Below are 22966 nucleotides of genomic sequence, written 5' to 3' on the forward strand. Positions count from 1 at the left end.
TCTGTCACACACTGGGTCACACACACACATCTGTCACACTCACTGTCATACACTGGGTCACACACACACTGGGTCACTGTCACACACTGGGTCACACACACACACTCACATCTGTCACACATCTATCACACACTGGGTCACACACTCACTGTCACACACACACTGAGTCACACTCACACATCTGTCACACACTCCCACTGTTACAGTGACACACACACTGACACTGTTGGACACACTGATGTCACACTGGCAAACGAGAACAGCAGCTGTGAGCTTGACTGTGAACTTGCATCGTCGAACAGCTTTTATTTCCATTACAAAACAGTACAGATCCACACAGAGATCCTTCAGATGATTAATAATAATCTTACACTTTATAAAAGACACTTCTGCTGTCTTTTCTTGACACTCCACTCAGAGCTCTTCACAGGTCAAGGGGATCCCACTACCGCCACCAGTGTGCAGCTCTTTACAGGTCCTGGGAATCCCACAACCGCCACCAGTGTGCAGCTCTTTACAGGTCATGGGGATCCCACTACCGCCACCAGTGTGCAGCCCCACTGGGTGATGCTCCAGTCCTCTCCCCACACACCAGTTCTCAGTGGGGAGGAGAGCAGAGTGATGAAGCCAGTTCAGAGAGGGGGGTTATTAGGAGGCCATGATGGGTAAAGACCAGGGGGGGACACCAGGGTAACACCCTACTCTTCTCGAGAGACACCCTGGGATTGTTAATGGCCACAGAGAGTCAGGACCTCGGTTTGACGTCTCATCCGCAGGACGGCGCCTGTTTACAGTCCAGTGTCCCCGTCACTATACTGGGGCATCAGAACCCACACAGACCGCAGGGTGAGAGCGCCCCCTGCTGGACTCACTCACACCTCTCCCAGCAGCAGCCTTAGTGTTTTCCCAGGAGTCTCCCCTCCAGGTACTGGCCAGGCTCACCCCTGCTGGGCTCCAGTGGGGCTGCCAGTTGTAAGTTGCAAGAAGTTACCATATCGGGCAGTCAGGCATGAGCCAACGAGATCGCAGGACAAAGACGGCTTATCTACAGCCCCAGATATCCACTCCCCCCACCGGTCCTTGGAACATGATTTTAAAGTCTGGCGCAACTCCAGCACCGCCAATCTTAGCTGGCAACTTCTGTCGCCCTTCAGGTAGTTTCTCTGCCCAGCAGCAGCAGCAGCAGCAGCAGCAGCGAAGAGCTCCAATATGCTCGTCCCCCTTTCCTTCAATAAAGAGGCAACGTTCGCATCCGCAACGGTATACGAGGAAGTGTGATGCACTTTCAGGGGCTGCCCTGGTTGAACGTCATCTAAGAGTTGTCATGTTTTTTTTTTCTCCCATTCACGGTGGTGGATCCTCTCTGGTTGAGGTAGCGAGTAAGACAAGAAAGTCACAGGTCCCTTAACAGCGGAGTTAGCAAATTCTTCCTAAAAAAAAAACCCAACCACCGGCTCATGTCCAGCGGCGTTAGGGGCTTTGGGGCTTCCAGAGACTTCGCACCAATGAGGCAATGTTCAGATTCCCAGCAAGGTCCTGGCACAAGCTCAGAGGGAGAGGAGGCATCAGTGTGACACGAAACATACGAAAACAGCACCCCAGCGAGAATCAACTTGTGTCCTGATAAAAAGGACCTTACTCGGAGCGAAACCTCCCGTCCTACAACACGAACGCCCGCAAATGCCTGGGGTTTCTCTTCAGGGGCATCGCCAGGCAGGGGAGAACGTTTTTAGCCTGAGGATTCCACACTGCAGGAAACCCGAATTTCCTAAAACAAACAGGAGAGCAAACTCTCTAAAGATGCGGTTCGGATTACCCGAGGCCGAAACCAATCAGACGTATCAGAGGTCCCGGCACGAGCCCGGGGGGATGATGATGTTCCTTCATCGCCCTGACTCCCTTTGAGTAAATAAGAGGAGAGATGGTTTATTCGGCCTCCTTGCAATGAGGAAGGTGGCTCGGAGGGAATTGTTCTTAATTCAGGTGGAAGCCTTTCATATCTTAAAACACGTGCGTCTTGTAACTCTCCCACTCCTGACAGTTGTGAAGGTATGCAGTTCTGCTTTCGCCCACACGTGCTGGATTGTCAACCTGTGTTATGGCGCGAGGCACAGCTGCTATATGTTCCTGGCAGGGTTACAAAAACAGCTCTTCACGTGCACAGCCAATGTTGTGGACGAGTTTCACAGACCTTACTGTATAAAAAGACCAGTCTTTGCAATACTTCTTGGAGTCTGGCCTGCAAGAGCAAGGCTCCCATATGCATATGTAATAAAGAAGGCTTCTGCTACGGGGGACACCTGACCGGCTGCCATTTGCTTGGCACAACAGGTCCGACAAGAAAAGCTACAGCTGCCCTTCTGTACAGGAATGAAAGGAATGCAGAGAGCTTCAGTCTCAGAAAGAAAAAGAAAAAAACAACCTCCAATCTGGATTCATTTCTATTGGTTCGGCAATCTTCTGCTGTACTCGGAAGATATCTCCGTACGCGAGCTGCTGCATATCAGCGTCGTATCAGCAGCTGATACTTGAATGGAGCAGCTGGTGTTTTGAACCCGCTGTACCCAGAGAGAGAGAGAGAGAATTTTTAACCCTTTAGCCCCCCACGTCTGCCCCGCCCTATTTTTCCTCTCGCTGGTGCCTTTTTAAAACGCTCATCTAACTCTCAAACTCCTTGAGTCGGCTGCGCAGCCGAAACGAACGGCCCCTCTCCCGTGTGCGTGCGCAGGTGCAGTTTCAAATGGCTTGAGCTCACAAAACTCTTCCCGCACTGGCTGCAGCAGAATGGTCTCTCTCCTGTGTGCACGCGCTTGTGAGCACTTAAGGAACTTGAGTCACTAAAACTCCTCCCGCACTGGCTGCAGCAGAACGGCTTCTCTCCTGTGTGCACGCGCAGGTGTCTCTGCAGGTGACTCGACTGACTGAAGCTCCTCCCGCACTGGCTGCAGCAGAACGGCCTCTCTCCCGTGTGCGTGCGCAGGTGCAGTTTCAAAGGGCTTGACGTCACAAAACTCCTCCCGCACTGGCTGCAGCAGAACGGCTTCTCTCCCGTGTGCGTGCGCAGGTGTCCCTGCAGGTGACTCGACTGACTGAAGCTCCTCCCGCACTGGCTGCAGTAGAATGGTCTCTCTCCCGTGTGCGTGCGCAGGTGCAGTTTCAAATGGCTTGACCTCACAAAACTCTTCCCGCACTGGCTGCAGCAGAATGGTCTCTCTCCAGTGTGCGTGCGCAGGTGTCCCTGCAGGTGACTCGACTGACTGAAGCTCCTCCCGCACTGGCTGCAGCAGAATGGTCTCTCTCCAGTGTGTGTGCGCAGGTGTCCCTGCAGGTGACTCGACTGACTGAAGCTCCTCCCGCACAGGCTGCAGCAGAACGGCCTCTCTCCTGTGTGAATGCGCTTGTGAGCACTTAAGGAACTTGAGTCACTAAAACTCCTCCCACACTGGCTGCAGCAGAATGGTCTCTCTCCAGTGTGCGTGCGCAGGTGTCCCTGCAGGTGACTCGACCGACTGAAGCTCCTCCCGCACTGGCTGCAGCAGAACGGCCTCTCTCCTGTGTGCGCGCGCTGGTGTCTCTGCAGGTGTTTCTCTCCCCTGGGGACGTGCTGGTGCGCGCACAAGGGGCTGAAGCCAGGCTGCGGCTGTCCATGCTCCGGTGACATCTCCGGCCCTGGGCTCATCTGGTCTCGGTGTTGCTCCTCCCTGTCCTAACTCTCCTCTGGGTGCTGTGACTCAGCACTGTTCTCTTCACCAGGGACAACAGTCTGCTGATCTGGAGAGTCTATCAACTGGGGCTCCGTGTCCTGCTCTGCAAGATGAAACTCACCCAGTTCTGCTCTGAGCTCTTGGGCAGAGACGCAGTCCAGTTCATTACAATGTTCTGTGATACGCATGGTGTGCGGATGATTGATCTTCTCTGTAAATATTAAGAGCCCAGGTGTCTCACTCTCAGGCTCGGTCTTCATCGTGGGCACAGAGTCCAGATCCTGTCTCTCTCTGCTCTCTGTGTGCTGCTCCCTGAGTGTCTCTTTCCCTTGTGCGGCGGTGAGCTCTCTCTCTTGCCTCAGACTGGAGCCCCACTCCTCCTTCTCACTGTGCTGCTGGTCAAGAGGAGCCCTGTCCCCAGCGTCAGGGAGAGCACTGGCCTCTGACCCTGAAAAACACAGGACAAGAGCACAGGGTATGGGTTCAGAGTCGATCAATGTCCAGCAAAGCGTTTTAATAACAAGGTCAGAACTGCAGTCGAATCATTTGAGACCCCTGCAACTGCTGAGATCTACAGACACAAGAGATCTGAATCCCACTCAAGAGCGATTGGGCAGCGCACATGACAGAAAACATCATCAGCCGTCTGCCAATCCCTTCATCCAATCTGGAGTCATGGGGGAGCCGGGGTCTATCCTAGCGAGCAAGTCGGGGTACACCCTGGACAGGACACCAGTCCATCACAGGACACACACACACACCCTGGACAGGCCGCCAGTCCATCACAGGACACACACTCACACACCCTGGACAGGACACCAGTCCATCACAGGACACACACACACACACACTCACACACCCTGGACAGGACACCAGTCCGTCACAGGACACACACACTCAGCCTGGACAGGACACCAGTCCATCACAGGACACACACACACACTCACACACCCTGGACAGGACACCAGTCCATCACAGGACACACTCACACACCCTGGACAGGACACCAGTCCATCACAGGACACACACACACTCACACACCTGGGACAGGACACCAGTCCATCACAGGACACACAGACACAGCCTGGACAGGACACCAGTCCATCACAGGATACACACACACTCACACACCTGGGACAGGACACCAGTCCATCACAGGACACACAGACACAGCCTGGACAGGACACCAGTCCATCACAGGATACACACACACACTCAGAAACCCTGGACAGGACACCAGTCCATCACAGGACACACACACCCAGGACATATAATATAAGCTACCCATATCCCAACACCAGCTTCATTTTCATCTCTATATAAATGAAGAAGCGGTATTGAAGGGTACACGCGAGACTTGTGTACTGGCCAGCTGCTCCGGCAAAGCACTTCAAAGGCGAAGGAGCCGGGGCGGGTCAAGGGTCAAGGGTCAGCGGGATAACCTTTTCCCCTCAGCAGTCCGCCTCAGCGGTTGGCGGTTCTGCGTTTTGTGTTTTTGTGAGACTCACAAATCAAATCAAAGAATCGCCGATCCGTTTCTACTACAATCTGAGCCCTGTTACTGCGAGACAGGAGGTTTTTTTTTAAAGCGCCATATCTGGACATCAACAGAGAGGAAAGTTCCAGGCACAGTTTTGAAACACACCGATATTGCAACAACAACAACAACAACAAAAAACCACACACACACACACACACACACACACACACACACACAAAAACGTGTAATGCTTATCAGTGTTTCGATTATTTCTGGTGTGTCTGGCCCGTTCCGAAGTACGTTTTGTTTCCAAACTAAAACCACCGTGAGTTGGACACGCCTGATGGACAGAAAAGGTTTTTTCTCGCGTCGCTAATAAATACACACCCGGTCATTGCGAGTGTTAAGAAGGCGTCCTCCGTCCTGTTGCTGTATCACAGATGTCTTCAGCACCAGGACCGGATAATAAGAGTCCAGTTTCCAGTCAGATCATCCCGCTGCTCCATCCCCACTCTGCATCTCTCCACTAGATTCTCCCCAGTGGGGGGGTTACAGACACTGGTTTTAAACTCTCACACACACCCCGACTCCACACAAGTCCCCCCACTGACCTGAGAGCTGCAGTTCCGTGTCCATCTCTTCCTTGATCCCTGCAGGGGCTTCACAGGGCAGCGTGTGTCCAACCCGATCCGTCTGCCCCCGATCTCCCCCGGCTCCCGGCTCCTTCTCCCACAGCTGCAATCTCCCCCTCAGGCTCTCGTTCTCCTTCTTCAGCCGCGCCATCTCCCCCCCGACACTCTCCTCCACACACTGCGCGATTTTCGACACGGCCCGCCGCACCAGGAGCTGGGAGACGCCGTGCAGTTCGTCCTGAAACAAAGAGTCGGACCTCCTGTTGCGGAAAACTTCTGCCACTTCATGCGCGATCGATTTGAGCTAAATTTGCATGAAAGACTGGAGCTGGGTCTGCAGATGTGACGAGCACGCCGCCATCCTGATCCGGGGTCGCTCAGAAACACAGGCTGACCCGCGGAGTTTTCAACCCCAGAACTTTCTTTCTTTTGTCTGTGTCCTGTGGTCTGTGGTCGGTTCAAGCACGGACACGGCCCACAAGACGCAGCGTCTTCGGAACCTGGAAAATTAGTTAAAAGGAGACAAAATAGTTTTGGGGGGGGGTTGGCTCGGTTTGCAGAACTTGCAGGCAAATCGCCACCTTTCCTCCCGAGCCGATAAGATCTTGTAGCGCCAGGGAAGGCGGGCTGAGAACTGTGTGTGTGTCCTGTGGGGCGCTGGTGTCCTGTCCAGGGTGTCTGGGTGTCTGAGTGTGTGTGTGTCCTGTGGGGGGCTGGTGTCCTGTCCAGGGTGTGTGAGTGTGTGTGACCTGTGGGGGGCTGGTGTCCTGTCCAGGGTGTGTGTGTGTGTGTCTGTGTCCTGTGGGGGGCTGGTGTCCTGTCCAGGGTGTGTGTCTGTGTGTGTCCTGTCCAGGCTGTGTGTGTGTGTGACCTGTGGGGGGCTGGTGTCCTGTCCAGGGTGTGTGTGTGTGTGTGTCCTGTCCAGGCTGTGTGTGTGTGTGACCTGTGGGGGGCTGGTGTCCTGTCCAGGGTGTGTGAGTGTGTGTGTGACCTGTGGGGGGCTGGTGTCCTGTCCAGGGTGTGTGAGTGTGTGTGTGACCTGTGGGGGGCTGGTGTCCTGTCCAGGGTGTGTGAGTGTGTGTGTGACCTGTGGGGGGCTGGTGTCCTGTCCAGGGTGTGTGAGTGTGTGTGTCCTGTGGGGGGCTGGTGTCCTGTCCAGGGTGTGTGTGTGTGTGTGTGACCTGTGGGGGGCTGGTGTCCTGTCCAGGGTGTGTGTGTGTGTGTCTGTGTCCTGTCCAGGGTGTGTGTGTGTGTGTGTCCTGTGGGAGGCTGGTGTCCTGTCCAGGGTGTGTGTCTGTGTGTGTCCTGTCCAGGCTGTGTGTCTGTGTGACCTGTGGGGGGCTGGTGTCCTGTCCAGGGTGTGTGTGTGTGTCTTTTTCCCCGGTTCCAGTTCAGAAATGTCTTGTTCAACCCCATTCCCCGAGTCCCATGCCGGCTCCATTCTGGACCGAACCCCGCGGTCGTTACAAAATAGGAAAAGAAACAAAGCTGTTACTCTTTTGTTTTTCAAATCAGTTTTTATTTAAACACCAGAAATTCACACCAGACGGCGACAGGCTATTGAAAGAGACCCTTTCTCAGCCAGAGGAATTCACAATTGTAAAAATTGGATCAATGGATCAATGCAACAAAAGCAGACGGACATCACCACCACCAAAGAGACGGACAAAGTGGCGTTTCGGGATTTAAGAGAGTTGCTTTTCGTTGTTTCTATTTAAGGTCTGTCACGGATTGATAGTACAACGCATTCATTTTTTGCGCTACTGTCGGACTTGTTATGTGATACATAGGCGGTGTCCGATTTGCAATCCATTCGCATATTTTCATTTTGTGCGCCTAATAATTTCTTCTTTCTTCGATATGAGAGGAATAGTCCCCTAACTGTCGCGTAAGGGGTCTGTTTTCTGTGTTATTCTCAAACACATGTGACGACAACGGCCATTTTATTTTCAGTTTCTGTTTATTAATGTCACCGTCGAGCTGTGGCGTGGATGCATTTACAACATCTGATCACAACACATTTTCATTTTTTTATGTTTCTTTTAATGCCGCAGCAAATATACAAATAACGACACACAAGATTATAACACCGATAACATCGTCAGGGGTACATAGTTTAATATAAATATACTTTACAAAAAAAAAAGATTGTAAACAGTGTAAATAAAGATAAGGCAACGCAGCTTTTATGTTCTTACTTTTAGAAATAGTCTCTAAATACGCCTTTACATGTATTTTATGTATTAATAACGTGCAAGTATAATGATTAAGTCAAAGGAAATGTTCGTGTTATTTTCAATGGGACTAGAAAAATGAACACAACATCTGTTGTTGTCGGTTTTTTTTAAAGTTATGCCGATGTGTCTGATAATACCGGAGACCCTCAAAACAGAGACCAATATCGATATTTGTTTTGAGGGAACAAGATGTTATGTTAAGTTTCAGCCCCATCGAAAACAATATTAAAATTCCGTTTGTAATAAATTGAATTATTCTAATGGCACGTTATTATATATATATAATGAAGTGGCCGGGGAAGTACCCTGTGTTTGAGCATTTTAAAATGGAAGTATTTGCAGACTCTTTCGAAGTGCAAAAATATGAAAGCGGTGCGGACATTATTGTTATTGAATTTGTTTAATCTTTTTTCCTAACTTGAATGTATGGAGTAATATGTACCCTCTGACGATCTTTTTGTCTTGAATTGTTATATGTACTCTCGTTTGTATTGTCATTTTTGTTCTTTTGTTACGCATAAATAAAAAAAAGATTGAAAATCCAAACAAATAATAATACTGGAGACCCTCAGCCGCGGTTCGTAGCAACAGTCGCTAAGGAAGCGCGCTGTGACCCGGAAGGCGCTGCGTGCGGAGGTCAGCGTGGACTTCCGGTTAGAGCAGGCGGAGAGCGCTTCTGTCACAGCTCGAGTAAGATGACGGGCTGGCTGTCCAGCCTGCAGACCGAGCTCCGCTCCTTCCTGGAGGCGCTGCTCCCGTCGATCGTGCACGAAGTGTCGGGGCTGTTCCGCAGCGGGAGGTCCGACTCCGAGGACGGGCTTGAAGACGAGCTGCACGGCGTCTCCCAGCTCCTGGTGAGGCGGGCCGTGTCGAAAATCGCGCAGTGTGTGGAGGAGAGTGTCGGGGGGGAGATGGCGCGGCTGAAGAAGGAGAACGAGAGCCTGAGGGGGAGATTGCAGCTGTGGGAGAAGGAGCCGGGAGCCGGGGGAGATCGGGGGCAGACGGATCGGGTTGGACACACGCTGCCCTGTGAAGCCCCTGCAGGGATCAAGGAAGAGATGGACACGGAACTGCAGCTCTCAGGTCAGTGGGGGGACTTGTGTGGAGCCGGGGTGTGTGTGAGAGTTTAAAACCAGTGTCTGTAACCCCCCCACTGGGGAGAATCTAGTGGAGAGATGCAGAGTGGGGATGGAGCAGCGGGATGATCTGACTGGAAACTGGACTATTATTATCCGGTCCTGGTGCTGAAGACATCTGTGATACAGCGACAGGACGGAGGACGCCTCGTTTGGCGTGACTCGGTGGTATTGATCGGGGCGTCTTGTTCAATAACTGGAGTGGAATGGATGAGGAACAAGCCCTCGCTATAGAAAACGCTGGGATGTGTTTTTTTATCGATACAGTGAATATCGGGGTGTCTCTGGTGCTCTGTACTGGTCTGTCTGAGTGCTGTACAGTCCCTGGGGTTTGAGGTGCAGGATACAGTGAATATCGGGGTGTCTCTGGTGCTCTGTACTGGTCTGTCTGAGTGCTGTACAGTCCCTGGGGTTTGAGGTGCAGAATACAGTGAATATCGGGGTGTCTCTAGTGCTCTGTACTGGTCTGTCTGAGTGCTGTACAGTCCCTGGGGTTTGAGGTGCAGGATACAGTGAATATCGGGGTGTCTCTGGCGCTCTGTACTGTTCTGTCTGAGTGCTGTACAGTCCCTGGGGTTTGAGGTGCAGGATACAGTGAATATCGGGGTGTCTCTGGCGCTCTGTACTGGTCTGTCTGAGTGCTGTACAGTCCCTGGGGTTTGAGGTGCAGGATACAGTGAATATCGGGGTGTCTCTGGTGCTCTGTACTGGTCTGTCTGAGTGCTGTACAGTCCCTGGGGTTTAAGGTGCAGGATACAGTGAATATCGGGGTGTCTCTGGTGCTCTGTACTGGTCTGTCTGAGTGCTGTACAGTCCCTGGGGTTTGAGGTGCAGGATACAGTGAATATCGGGGTGTCTCTGGTGCTCTGTACTGGTCTGTCTGAGTGCTGTACAGTCCCTGGGGTTTGAGGTGCAGGATACAGTGAATATCGGGGTGTCTCTGGTGCTCTGTACTGGTCTGTCTGAGTGCTGTACAGTCCCTGGGGTTTGAGGTGCAGGATACAGTGAATATCGGGGTGTCTCTGGTGCTCTGTACTGGTCTGTCTGAGTGCTGTACAGTCCCTGGGGTTTGAGGTGCAGGATACAGTGAATATCGGGGTGTCTCTGGTGCTCTGTACTGGTCTGTCTGAGTGCTGTACAGTCCCTGGGGTTTGAGGTGCAGGATACAGTGAATATCGGGGTGTCTCTGGTGCTCTGTACTGGTCTGTCTGAGTGCTGTACAGTCCCTGGGGTTTGAGGTGCAGGATACAGTGAATATCGGGGTGTCTCTGGTGCTCTGTACTGGTCTGTCTGAGTGCTGTACAGTCCCTGGGGTTTGAGGTGCAGGATACAGTGAATATCGGGGTGTCTCTGGTGCTCTGTACTGGTCTGTCTGAGTGCTGTACAGTCCCTGGGGTTTGAGGTGCAGGATACAGTGAATATCGGGGTGTCTCTGGTGCTCTGTACTGGTCTGTCTGAGTGCTGTACAGTCCCTGGGGTTTGAGGTGCAGGATACAGTGAATATCGGGGTGTCTCTGGTGCTCTGTACTGGTCTGTCTGAGTGCTGTACAGTCCCTGGGGTTTGAGGTGCAGGATACAGTGAATATCGGGGTGTCTCTGGTGCTCTGTACTGGTCTGTCTGAGTGCTGTACAGTCCCTGGGGTTTGAGGTGCAGGATACAGTGAATATCGGGGTGTCTCTGGTGCTCTGTACTGGTCTGTTTGAGTGCTGTACAGTCCCTGGGGTTTGAGGTGCAGGATACAGTGAATATCGGGAGCTGTTTTCAAGGAGCACGTCCTTCTCGTCGGGATATCGAGGGTGATTCAAACGACAACCCGTTGTCCTGGACCGATTGGCAAATATCTCGGACATCCTCCGTGTGTCGGTGGTTCTCTCCCAGTCTCCTCGGGAGTTCTGCTCTCCCCCAGGCTGGACCTTTCATGGGGCTCGTCTGTGATGACGTTGCTGGGGTGCGTGTCTGAAGCCCAGACTCTCGGCCCGCGTGAAAGGTCTCGTCGAAGCCCCTGTCCTGCGTTTTTGCAGGCCTGGAGGCCGGTTCTCACCTTCCCTAACACTGTGCTGCAGGTTGAGGATGTCAGTGGAGAGACATCTGATACCGACAGCCTGCGTGAAGACAAGTTGTTCGTCTGGAGTGTCCTTGTGTGTCTGTGTTGCTGTAAAGGGATCAGGTGGATGTCAGCATGTCTTTAGTGCTCTGTACTGGTCTGTCTTCAGCTCACCTCACTGGACTGGGCTTAAAAACAAAACTACAAGTTAGACCAGCAGTGTGAGAAGAGATGAAGAAAGAGGTAGCAGTGTGAGTAGTAATGGAGATGAGTTTATAATAACAGCTCCTCACACTTCTGTAGCTCTTTTCTGGACACTCCACTCAGAGCTCTTTACAGGTCCTGGGGATCCCACTACCGCCACCAGTGTGCAGCTCTTTACAGGTCATGGGGATCCCACTGCCGCCACCAGTGTGCAGCTCTTTACAGGTCCTGGGGATCCCACTACCGCCACCAGTGTGCGGCTCTTTACAGGTCCTGGGGATCCCACTGCCGCCACCAGTGTGCGGCTCTTTACAGGTCATGGGGATCCCACTGCCGCCACCAGTGTGCAGCTCTTTACAGGTCCTGGGGATCCCACTACCGCCACCAATGTGCAGCCCCACATGGGTGATGCTCCAGTCCTCTCCCCACACACCAGCTCTCAGTGGGGAGGAGAGCAGAGTGATGGAGCCAGTTCAGAGAGGGGGGTTATTAGGAGGCCATGATTGGTAAGGGCACACTGGTAGCGGTAGTGGGATCCCCACGACCTGTAAAGAGCTCTGAGTGAAGAGTCCAGAAGAGAGCTATATGAGTGTAAGGAGTGATCAGTCTTGTCCTCTTGTTTGCAGGCTCAGAGCCCAGTGCTCTCCCTGCGGCTGGGGACAGGGCTCCCCTGGAGCAGCAGCCCAGCGAGGAGGAGTGGGACTACCGCCTGAGACGGTACGCGGAGCTCAGCGCCGCAGAAGGCAGTGAGGGGGCCCTCGGGGGGCGGCGGCTCACCGAGAGGACAGAGCCGGGGGCGGCGGAGGCGGCGAGCGCCGCACGGGGGCAGCAGATCTCGGGGTGCCGGGTCGCACCGGAGGAGCCCGCGGCCGGGCCGGCGCACAAGGAAGAGGAAGAGGAAGTGGACGGTTTTCCCCTCGCCGCGGGGCCCCGCTCGTCAGAGCCCGCGGGGCAGGGCTGCCTCGCGCCGAGGCCGTGCTCGGTGAAGGTGGAGCGCCTGTCCCTGTCGCCGCCGCCCCCGCCCCCGCCCCCCGCGGACAAGCTCTTCAGCTGCGCCCAGTGCGGCTGGGCCTTCAGCCGCCAGAGCAGCCTGAAGCGGCACCGCCTGGTCCACACGGGCGAGCGCCGGCTGGCCTGCGGCGAGTGCGGCAAGAGCTTCGGCCGCTCGGACCACCTGCGGGCCCACCGGCTGGTGCACACCGGCGAGCGGCCCTTCCGCTGCGGGCAGTGCGGCCGGGCCTTCAGCCACGCCAACAACCTCAAGAGCCACCAGCTGACCCACACGGGCGAGCGGCCCTTCACCTGCGGCCACTGCGGCCGGGGCTTCAGCCAGTCCAGCACCCTGAGGAGCCACCAGCGCACCCACACGGGCGAGCGGCCCTTCCGCTGCGGGCAGTGCGGCCGCTCCTTCAACCGCTCGGGCAACCTGAAGAAGCACCTGCTCATCCACACGGGCGAGCGGCCCTTCCGCTGCGCGCAGTGCGGCCGCAGCTTCAACCAGCTGAGCAACCTCAACACCCACCAGCTGCTGCACTCTGGGGAGAAGCTGTTCGGCTGCCAGCGCTGCGGGCGGAGCTTCAGCTGGTCGAGCAGCTTGAAGAGCCACCAGTGCGTGGCGGCGGGACCGGCGCTCTGACCTGGAGCTCCGACACTGGATCAGGGTGCTGACCTGGAGCTCATTCAGAGGACCAGTGCTCTGACCTGGAGCTCATACGGAGGACCAGTGCTCTGACCTGGAGCTCATACGGAGGACCAGTGTTCTGACCTGGAGCTCATTCAGAGGACCAGTGCTCTGACCTGGAGCTCATTCAGAGGACCAGTGCTCTGACCTGGTGCTCATTCAGAGAACCAGTGCTCTGACCTGGAGCTCATTCAGAGGACCAGTGCTCTGACCTGGAGCTCATACGGAGGACCAGTGCTCTGACCTGGAGCTCATACGGAGGACCAGTGTTCTGACCTGGAGCTCATTCAGAGGACCAGTGCTCTGACCTGGAGCTCATTCAGAGGACCAGTGCTCTGACCTGGAGCTCATTCAGAGAACCAGTGCTCTGACCTGGAGCTCATACAGAGGACCAGTGCTCTGACCTGGAGCTCATACGGAGGACCAGTGCTCTGACCTGGAGCTCATACGGAGGACCAGTGCTCTGACCTGGAGCTCATACGGAGGACCAGTGCTCTGACCTGGAGCTCATACGGAGGACCAGTGCTCTGACCTGGAGCTCCGACACAGGATCAGGGTGCTGACCTGGAGCTCATTCAGAGGACCAGTGCTCTGACCTGGAGCTCATACGGAGGACCAGTGCTCTGACCTGGAGCTCATACGGAGGACCAGTGCTCTGACCTGGAGCTCATTCAGAGGACCAGTGCTCTGGCCTGGAGCTCATTCAGAGGACCAGTGCTCTGGCCTGGAGCTCATTCAGAGGACCAGTGCTCTGGCCTGGAGCTCATTCGGAGGACCAGTGCTCTGACCTGGAGCTCATACGGAGGACCAGTGCTCTGACCTGGAGCTCATTCAGAGGACCAGTGCTCTGACCTGGAGCTCATTCAGAGGACCAGTGCTCTGACCTGGAGCTCATACGGAGGACCAGTGTTCTGACCTGGAGCTCATACGGAGGACCAGTGTTCTGACCTGGAGCTCATTCGGAGGACCAGTGTTCTGACCTGGAGCTCATACAGAGGACCAGTGCTCTGGACCTGGAGCTCATACAGAAGACCAGTGCTCTGACCTGGAGCTCCGACACAGGATCAGGGTGCTGACCTGGAGCTCCGACACAGGATCAGGGTGCTGACCTGGAGCTCCAACACAGGATCTGTGCTCTGAACTGGAGTTCCGACACAGTATCAATGCTCTGACCCGGAGCTGTAACACAACCGTAACACATTTTTTATACTGTAAATGTATTACTTCTGACTTTGCAGTTAGATAAAGTGACAGTAAAATATCCAGGTAACATAAAGTGGGAAACATATTTATACCTTGGACGTGGTACCAGTCGACACAGTGGAGAAGACAGGTACGTGCTGGAGGTATCAGGTAAAATCAGGGGGAGGCAAGGGGAAGACTCACATGGGTACAGAGGCACCATGCAGACTCCACCCTAAGGTGCCCCAGAGTGTCATTGTGTACGATTCTGTGAAATCAGATTTTTTTAAGAGCCTGTGTGTCGAGAATTTGATCTCGTGCTTGAATAAGCAGGCTTAAAATAAGGTCTTATCAATGTACAACTTTATTGTGATCGCCACTGTCAGTGTGTTTTCATTTGATAGATCTTAGCTTAGGACTTTTACAGTTGTCTCTTGCGATAACACTACACTTGTATCCTCGAAGCTTGAAGACACCAGGAGTTTAGGGGGGAGTGAGCTGGGAGATGTCACGACTGCCCTGAAACAAATCAAATACAAACTGTTTAGCTCTTGTGTTCGTTTCGAAGTGTGGGTGTGATGGGTCTTATTCTCTTCAGGCCTGCGTACATACAAAATTAGTGACGGGCTGCGAAACTACGGTTCAAGGAGACTTCATTCAACATGATCTTCCTTAGCCACCAAGTAATCGCTGTGAGTTCTCTTTATAGATCATGCATCCATTTTCTAACTGCTTCATTTAATACGGGGTTGCTGGGGAGTCGGAGCCTATCCCAGCAAGCAACAGGGGCAAGGCAGGGGTCACCCTGGATGGGACACCAGTCCATCACAGGACACACACACACACACACACCCTGGACAGGACACCAGTCCATCACAGGACACACACACACACACTCACACCCTGGACAGGACATCAGTCCAACACAGGACACATACAGACACACACACACACCCTGGACAGGACACCAGTCCATCACAGGACACATACAGACACACACACACACCCTGGACAGGACACCAGTCCATCACAGGACACATACAGACACACACACACCCTGGACAGGACACCAGTCCATCACAGGACACATACAGACACACTCACACACCCTGGACAGGACACCAGTCCATCACAGGACACACACAAACACACACACACCCTGGACAGGACACCAGTCCATCACATGACACATACAGACACACACACACACCCTGGACAGGACACCAGTCCATCACAGGACACATACAGACACACTCACACACCCTGGACAGGACACCAGTCCATCAAAGGACACACACACACACTCACACACCCTGGACAGGACACCAGTCCATCACAGGACACACACACACACACACACACACACACACTCACACCCTGGACAGGACATCAGTCCAACACAGGACACATACAGACACACTCACACACCCTGGACAGGACACCAGTCCATCACAGGACACACACACACACACATGAACCAGGGCCAACTAACCCACCAGCATGTCTTTTTGATGGGGGAGGAAACTTGAAACCTGTGTGATACACGAGGAGACGATCTGGACTAATGAGCCGAGACATCTTGGACATCCGGAAATCCGGTCCCAAAGATGCCATTTTGTCAGTGTTGTTTTTTTTTTATTATTCATTTTTTATTTATACTTAACAAAAGAACAAAAATGACAATACAAACGAGTACATATAACAATTCAAGACAAAAATATCGGCAGGGGTACATATTACCATAGAAATTCAAGTTAGGAAAAAAGGTTAAACAAATTAAATAAAAATTATGTCCGCACCCCTTTCATATTTAAAATGCTCAGACCACTTCATTTTTTGTATATAATAACGTGCCATTAGAATAATTCAATTTATTACAAACGAAATTTTAATATTGTTTTCGATGGGGCTGAAAACTTCACATAACATCTTGTTCCCTCAAAACAAATATCAAGTATTGGTCTCTTTTTTTAATATAAGTCTGCAACTTAGTCCAGAAATGTTTTACCCTGGGACATAACCAAAAGAGATGCTGGATAGTTTCAGGGTGTCAGTGTGGGAGATGTGGAATTTGAACTGGGGATGATTCACGTTAGACAGACACGTCCAGGTTTAAACATGAAATACCTTTGAATATAATACACACGAATATTCTTTACATTTTTCATACAAGCGGATCAACGGAAAACGGAAAGAGCGGAAAAAAGAGTGTTTTTATTATTTTAGTTTAGACCATGTGACCGATATTATTTTTACAGGAGAGACATAACCAACGAAGAACGAATTGCGAGAAAATTTGAAACATAAACCGCTTCAGATCACCAGTATTGTATCTTTTATCTCTGTTCTTCTGTCTGAGTTGGTTTTTTTTTAATCTTTTCTTAGGTTATATTTTTATGGAATCGTTCTCCAGTGCAAGATATTTGACGACGCTTTATTAAAACAATGATAATTGGGATTTCATGTTGTGTTAAACACGTGTTACCCAATTTAATTATAACGCAGAAATCGCCGCGCATTTCCATCATTTATCAAACCTCATGTAAGAATTGCGTACTTTGTATATTTGTAAAGAATTGATATAATTTCTAGTTAAATTTTATGCGCACTGTCTGGACTTTCACGGCATTAAACGCCACTTTATGGGGAAAAAAGGGGAAAAAAACAATATACTTCAATACAATGACACTTTATGGAAAAAAAACCGATCAAACAAGTGAAATAAAGACGTTCATTTCGATATAGTCTGTAAATACGCCTTAACATCTGTTTTAAACTTTCACTTTATGTATTGAATCACGGGCGCGTACAATAATGACGTCAACTACATAGCAACAGTCACCAAGGGAGCGCAGGGTGACCCGGAAGTCCTTCCGACGGGGTCGTGGGAGGTGTGTTTACTTCCTGTTTGAGCCGCTGACTTCCGCCTTTGGTTTCTGTTCGTCTTCGGAGGCGCGGCTGGTTCGGTTTCGGATCGTCTCCGGAGGGGAAGATGGCGAGTTACCTCTCCAGCCTGCAGACCGAGCTCCACGCCTTCCTGGAGGCGCTGCTCCCGTCGATCGTGCACGAAGTGTCGGGGCTGTTCCGCAGCGGGAGGTCCGACTCCGAGGACGGGCTTGAAGACGAGCTGCACGGCGTCTCCCAGCTCCTGGTGAGGCGGGCCGTGTCGAAAATCGCGCAGTGTGTGGAGGAGAGTGTCGGGGGGGAGATGGCGCGGCTGAAGAAGGAGAACGAGAGCCTGAGGGGGAGACTGCAGCTGTGGGAGAAGGAGCCGGGAGCCGGGGGAGATCGGGGACAGACGGATCGGGTTGGACACACGCTGCCCTGTGAAGCCCCTGCAGGGATCAAGGAAGAGATGGACACGGAACCGCAGCTCTCAGGTCAGTGGGGGGACTTGTGAGCAGCGTTGAAAACGCTCTCGTTTCGCGTCCGATCCGGAGAAATGTCCAGACGCTGAAATGCACTGTTGCTCGTTTAATAATGACATTCGAGAACACACTGGATCAGGTGTTTCGTTAAGCGATCTCTGTGTATTTGATAGTTTTACACGCAGACGTGTTTTGTCCAGGGTGTGTGAGTGTGTGTGTGTGTCCTGTGATGGACTGGTGTCCTGTCCAGGGTGTGTGTGTGTGTGTCCTGTGATGGACTGGCGTCCTGTCCAGGGAGTGTGAGTGTGTGTGTGTCCTGTGATGGACTGGCGTCCTGTCCAGGGAGTGTGAGTGTGTGTGTGTCCTGTGATGGACTGGCGTCCTGTCCAGGGTATGTGTGAGTGTGTGTGTGTCCTGTGATGGACTGGTGTCCTGTCCAGGGGGTGTGAGTGTGTCCTGTGTTGGACTGGTGTCCTGTCCAGGGGGTGTGTGTCTGTGTGTGTCCTGAATCATCAGCCAGCTGAGAAAAGCGATCACTCTCTCCACGGAGGAGTCCTCAGTACAGCTCCTGCCTCAGTCTTGGGAATGAAGTCTCTTACTTCTCCTCAAACACTCGGATCTCGCCCACATCCTCTCTGCCGGGTGAGATCCTGAGATCGATAGACAGCAAAGACGTCTCCTGTGTGTTTCAACAGTGAGAATCTAAACTGTCTAAACTGTAGCTGTTCCATCAATACAGATCAACTGCAGTCTTCAACAGGGATGTTTCCTGACACAGGGACGCGCGTCCTACCCCGTACCAGTTACAGGGAGGACCTCTTGTGTCTGTAGGTCCCCGCTTTGGCGGGGGTCCCAAATTCTTTGAGGGCAGTTCTCACGTTCTGGCCTTCTTATAAAGACGCTTCGCTGGACATTGATCATTGATCGTCGGTGCTGTCAGCGGAGACGTACAGTGCTTAACACGCAGCGTGCGATGGAAAATGTCTAGTCGCGAGTGTTATTTGTCTGTATTCCTGGGTCTTAAAGTTGTTGTTTTTTCTTCTGGGGAAGGGGCTATTATTTCGTTCCGAACTCGACTCTGGACCCATGCCCTGTCCTCTTGTCCTGTGTTTTTCAGGGTCAGAGGTCAGTGCCCTCCCTGACGCTGGGGACAGGGCTCCTCTTGACCAGCAGCACAGTGAGGAGGAGGAGTGGGGCTCCAGTCTGAGGCAGGAGACAGAGCTCACCGCCGCACAAGGGAAAGAGACACTCAGGGAGCAGCACACAGAGAGCAGACAGAGACAGGATCTGGACTCTGTGCCCACGATGAAGACCGAGCCCGAGCCCCCGGTTCATGATCCGGACGGGAAGACTATGATGACGTCCCTGCAGGGCCTCAAGGAAGAGGAATTGAGCGATGGGGGCATCAGTCTTCCGGACCGGCCGCCCTCCGACCCGCAGAGCGGGGGGCAGGGGAGGCGGCGGATCGCTCAGCCTGGGGAGCGCCCCTACTCCTGCGCCCAGTGCGGGAAGAGCTTCCCGGAGCTGAGGAAGCTGAAGGGGCATCAGCTCACCCACACGGGCGAGAAGCCCTTCCCCTGCGCCCAGTGCGGGAAGAGCTTCCTGGAGCTGAGGAAGCTGCAGGGGCATCAGCTCACCCACACGGGCGAGAAGCCCTACACCTGCCCGCAGTGCGGGAAGCGCTTCGGCCAGTCCTACTACCTGAAGAAGCACCAGCTGGTTCACACGGGCGAGCGGCCCTACCCCTGCGCCCAGTGCGGCAAAAGCTTCAGCCAGTCCAGCGACCTGAAGACCCACCGCTACATCCACACGGGCGAGCGGCCCTACCCCTGCGCCCAGTGCGGCAAGAGCTTCCGGCAGCCGGGCAGCCTGCGCACCCACCAGCGCACCCACACGGGCGAGAAGCCCTACCCCTGCGCCCAGTGCGGCAAGAGCTTCAAGAGCTCCAGCAGCCTGCGCACCCACCAGCGCATCCACGCCGGCGCGCGGCCCTTCGCCTGCCCGCAGTGCGGCAAGGGCTTCCTGCACGCCTTCGACCTGCGCACCCACCAGCGCGTCCACACGGGCGAGCGGCCCTTCCCCTGCCCGCGCTGCGACAAGAGCTTCCGCAGCGCCAGCAACCTGCGCACCCACCAGCTGGTGCACACGGGCGCGCGGCCCTGCGCCTGCCCGCAGTGCGGCAAGGCCTTCGCCCAGCCCAAGAACCTGCGCGCCCACCTGCTCACCCACGCCGGCGGCCGCGCCTGCGCCTGCCCGCGCTGCGGCAGGGGCTTCAAGTGCCCCAGCAGCCTGAAGAGGCACCGGTGCCGGCGGGAGACGGAGCCGCTGGTGGGCGGTCAAGCGTCTTGACGGGGGGCTGCCCAACGCCCCCCGGCTCTATCGCTGCCTTTTCTGTTTTACGTCAAGGGGAGGAGCGTTCTGGAGCTGGGGAGATTGAAAAGGCATCAGATCGTTCACACTGGGGAGAGAGACCAGCGTGAGGAAGAGCTTTATGAACTGAGGAGATTGAAAAGGCATCAGATTGCTCACACAGGAGAGAGAGACCAGTGTGGGAAGAGCTTTATGAACTGAGGAGATTGAAAAGGCATCAGATCGCTCACACAGGAGAGAGAGACCAGCGTGAGGAAGAGCTTTATGAACTGAGAAGATTGAAAAGGCATCAGATCGCTCACACAGGAGAGAGAGACCAGCGTGAGGAACAGCTTTATGAACTGAGAAGATTGAAAAGGCATCAGATCGCTCACACAGGAGAGAGAGAGACCAGCGTGAGGAAGAGCTTTATGAACTGAGGAGATTGAAAAGGCATCAGATCGCTCACACAGGAGAGAGAGACCAGCGTGAGGAAGAGCCTTATGAACTGAGGAGATTACAAAGGCATCAGATCGCTCACACAGGAGAGAGAGACCAGCGTGAGGAAGAGCTTTATGAACTGAGGAGATTGAAAAGGCATCAGATCACTCACACAGGAGAGAGAGTCCAGCGTGAGGAAGAGCTTTATGAACTGAGGAGATTGAAAAGGCATCAGATCACTCACACAGGAGAGAGAGTCCAGCGTGAGGAAGAGCTTTATGAACTGAGGAGATGAATCCGATCGTTCACATGACAGAGAGACTGTTCATTTGCAGGCAGTGAGGGAAGAGTTTTCAACTGCTCTAACACCTTAAAAGCACACCGACCCATGCAGAAGAATGAAGATTCAGCGTCTGTGTGGGAAGAGTTCAGTCAAGCGCCTTAAAAACGCACTGGCTGAATGTTTTTTGAGACTGCATTTTTTTGGTGAATTAGTGGTTCCTGCTTTTCATTTGATCACTTATTCCAGGAAGAAATGCCTTCTCTCAGGACAGCATGGTGGTGCCCCGAACCACGCAGGTCGTCCTCAGCGCTCTCTTGAATTCGGATTGTTAGGCGTCGTGTTAATTCTCACTGTATCCCGATGGGTTTTGCAGATGAAACGATCACGTGGGGGGCTCAGTGAGTTGATTACCTCTATATCGGCGCTCACAACTGGCAGCCCCCCCACTGGAGCCCAGCAGGTGGGAGCCTGGCCAGTACCTGGAGGGGAGACTCCTGGGGAAAGACTGAGGCTGCTGCTGGGAGAGGTGTGAGTGGGGCCAGCAGGGGGCGCTCTCACCCTGCGGTCTGTGTGGGTTCTGATGCCCCAGTATAGTGACGGGGACACTGGACTGTAAACAGGCGCCGTCCTGCGGATGAGACGTCAAACCGAGGTCCTGACTCTCTGTGGTCATTAACAATCCCAGGGTGCCTCTCGAGAAGAGTAGGGGTGTTACCCCGGTGTCCTGGCCAAATTTCCCTCTGGTCTTTACCCATCATGGCCTCCTAATAACCCCCCTCTCTGAACTGGCTCCATCACTCTGCTCTCCTCCCCACTGAGAGCTGGTGTGTGGGGAGAGGACTGGAGCATCACCCATGTGGAGCTGCACATTGGTGGCGGCAGTGGGATCCCCATGACCTGTAAAGAGCCGCACACTGGTGGCGGTAGTGGGATCCCCATGACCTGTAAAGAGCTCTGAGTGGAGAGTCCAGAAAAGCACTTTAAAGGTATGTACACTGCCAGGGTCTTGAATTCGAAAGTGCTTATAACAGGGTCTGAGGTTCAGTCATATGTTCTTGGTTGATTTGAAGTTCCTGCGACCCTACTAGACTATCTGATCCACAGCTGAGAGGCGACAGGCAGACATAGTGTCACACTTTCTGAGGAATCCTGCTGCCTAAACACAGTGGATATGTTGTTCCAGAATAAACTTTTTCCCCTCCTAAAGTCTGCAGAGCTCATGTTTTTTTTCAAACCCTCCCATTCTGACACAGTGACTGAAGGTTCACACTGTGCTGTAGCACTGACAGGAATTGAACCCGGGACCCCAGGGGCGTGCAGTAGCAGTTCTAGACACTGCGCCACCTTTTTAATTTCTCTGGATTAGAGAGAGAGGTAGGTAGTAAAAGAAATTCAGAGAGCTTTTCAGCTGTGCTTTGCTGCAGTGTAGATAAAGATGTTCACAAATACAATACATACATACAGTACATGTACGGAGATCACAAGCTTATATCTAAATTACACTGACAACTCAGTCAGATTCACAGTCTGTATGAACCTCTCTCTCTCTCTCAGTGCAGTGTTAATGTACTGGAGTGTCCAGTCAGTGTGTGTGTATGAACCCCTCTCTCTCTCAGTGCAGTGTTAATGTACTGGAGTGTCCAGTCAGTGTGTCTGTATGAACCCCTCTCTCTCTCAGTGCAGTGTTAATGTACTGGAGTGTCCAGTCAGTGTGTCTGTATGAACCCCTCTCTCTCTCAGTGCAGTGTTAATATACTGGAGTGTCCAGTCAGTGTGTCTGTATGAACCCCTCTCTCTCTCAGTGCAGTGTTAATGTACTGGAGTGTCCAGTCAGTGTGTGTGTATGAACCCCTCTCTCTCTCAGTGCAGTGTTCATGTACTGGAGTGTCCAGTCAGTGTGTCTGTATGAACCCCTCTCTCTCTCAGTGCAGTGTTCATGTACTGGAGTGTCCAGTCAGTGTGTCTGTATGAACCTCTCTCTCTCAGTGCAGTGTTCATGTACTGGAGTGTCCAGTCAGTGTGTCTGTATGAACCCCTCTCTCTCTCAGTGCAGTGTTCATGTACTGGAGTGTCCAGTCAGTGTGTCTGTATGAACCACTCTCTCTCAGTGCAGTGTTAATGTACTGGAGTGTCCAGTCAGTGTGTCTGTATGAACCCCTCTCTCTCTCAGTGCAGTGTTCATGTACTGGAGTGTCCAGTCAGTGTGTCTGTATGAACCCCCCTC

General features: G+C 53.1%; 2 protein-coding genes across 2 annotated transcripts; one reads left to right on the forward strand and one right to left on the reverse strand.

Annotated features, from left to right (window-relative positions):
* Positions 1 to 2665: 2665 nt before the first annotated feature.
* Positions 2666 to 3661, reverse strand: LOC148812574 (uncharacterized). Its single transcript, XM_088908514.1, has one exon. It carries the CDS (start codon positions 3659 to 3661, stop codon positions 2666 to 2668), a length of 996 nt encoding a protein of 331 aa, XP_088764640.1.
* Positions 3662 to 8727: 5066 nt separating this feature from the next.
* Positions 8728 to 21941, forward strand: LOC148812575 (uncharacterized). The gene is made up of 3 exons (XM_088908600.1): positions 8728 to 9136; positions 12065 to 13046; positions 19127 to 21941. The coding sequence occupies exons 1-3, from the start codon at positions 8749 to 8751 to the stop codon at positions 20016 to 20018; spliced, it is 2262 nt and encodes a 753-aa protein (XP_088764726.1). The 5' UTR covers positions 8728 to 8748; the 3' UTR covers positions 20019 to 21941.
* The last annotated feature ends 1025 nt before the right edge of the window (positions 21942 to 22966 follow it).

The sequence above is a fragment of the Atractosteus spatula genome, assembly GCF_055471065.1.
Source record: "Atractosteus spatula isolate fAtrSpa1 chromosome 10 unlocalized genomic scaffold, fAtrSpa1.hap1 SUPER_10_unloc_2, whole genome shotgun sequence".
Classification (NCBI taxonomy): domain Eukaryota; kingdom Metazoa; phylum Chordata; class Actinopteri; order Semionotiformes; family Lepisosteidae; genus Atractosteus; species Atractosteus spatula.

What these genes read in the sequence shown, in the direction of transcription:
- LOC148812574 (XM_088908514.1), bottom strand. Translation starts at nt 3,661, where the DNA reads ATGTCACCGGAGCATGGACAGCCGCAGCCTGGCTTCAGCCCCTTGTGC.
- LOC148812575 (XM_088908600.1), top strand. Translation starts at nt 8,749, where the DNA reads ATGACGGGCTGGCTGTCCAGCCTGCAGACCGAGCTCCGCTCCTTCCTG. An exon ending in CACGGAACTGCAGCTCTCAG is followed by an intron (nt 9,137 to 12,064) that starts GTCAGTGGGGGG and finishes TCTTGTTTGCAG; the next exon opens with GCTCAGAGCCCAGTGCTCTC. An exon ending in AGCAGCTTGAAGAGCCACCA is followed by an intron (nt 13,047 to 19,126) that starts GTGCGTGGCGGC and finishes GGGGCAGGGGAG; the next exon opens with GCGGCGGATCGCTCAGCCTG.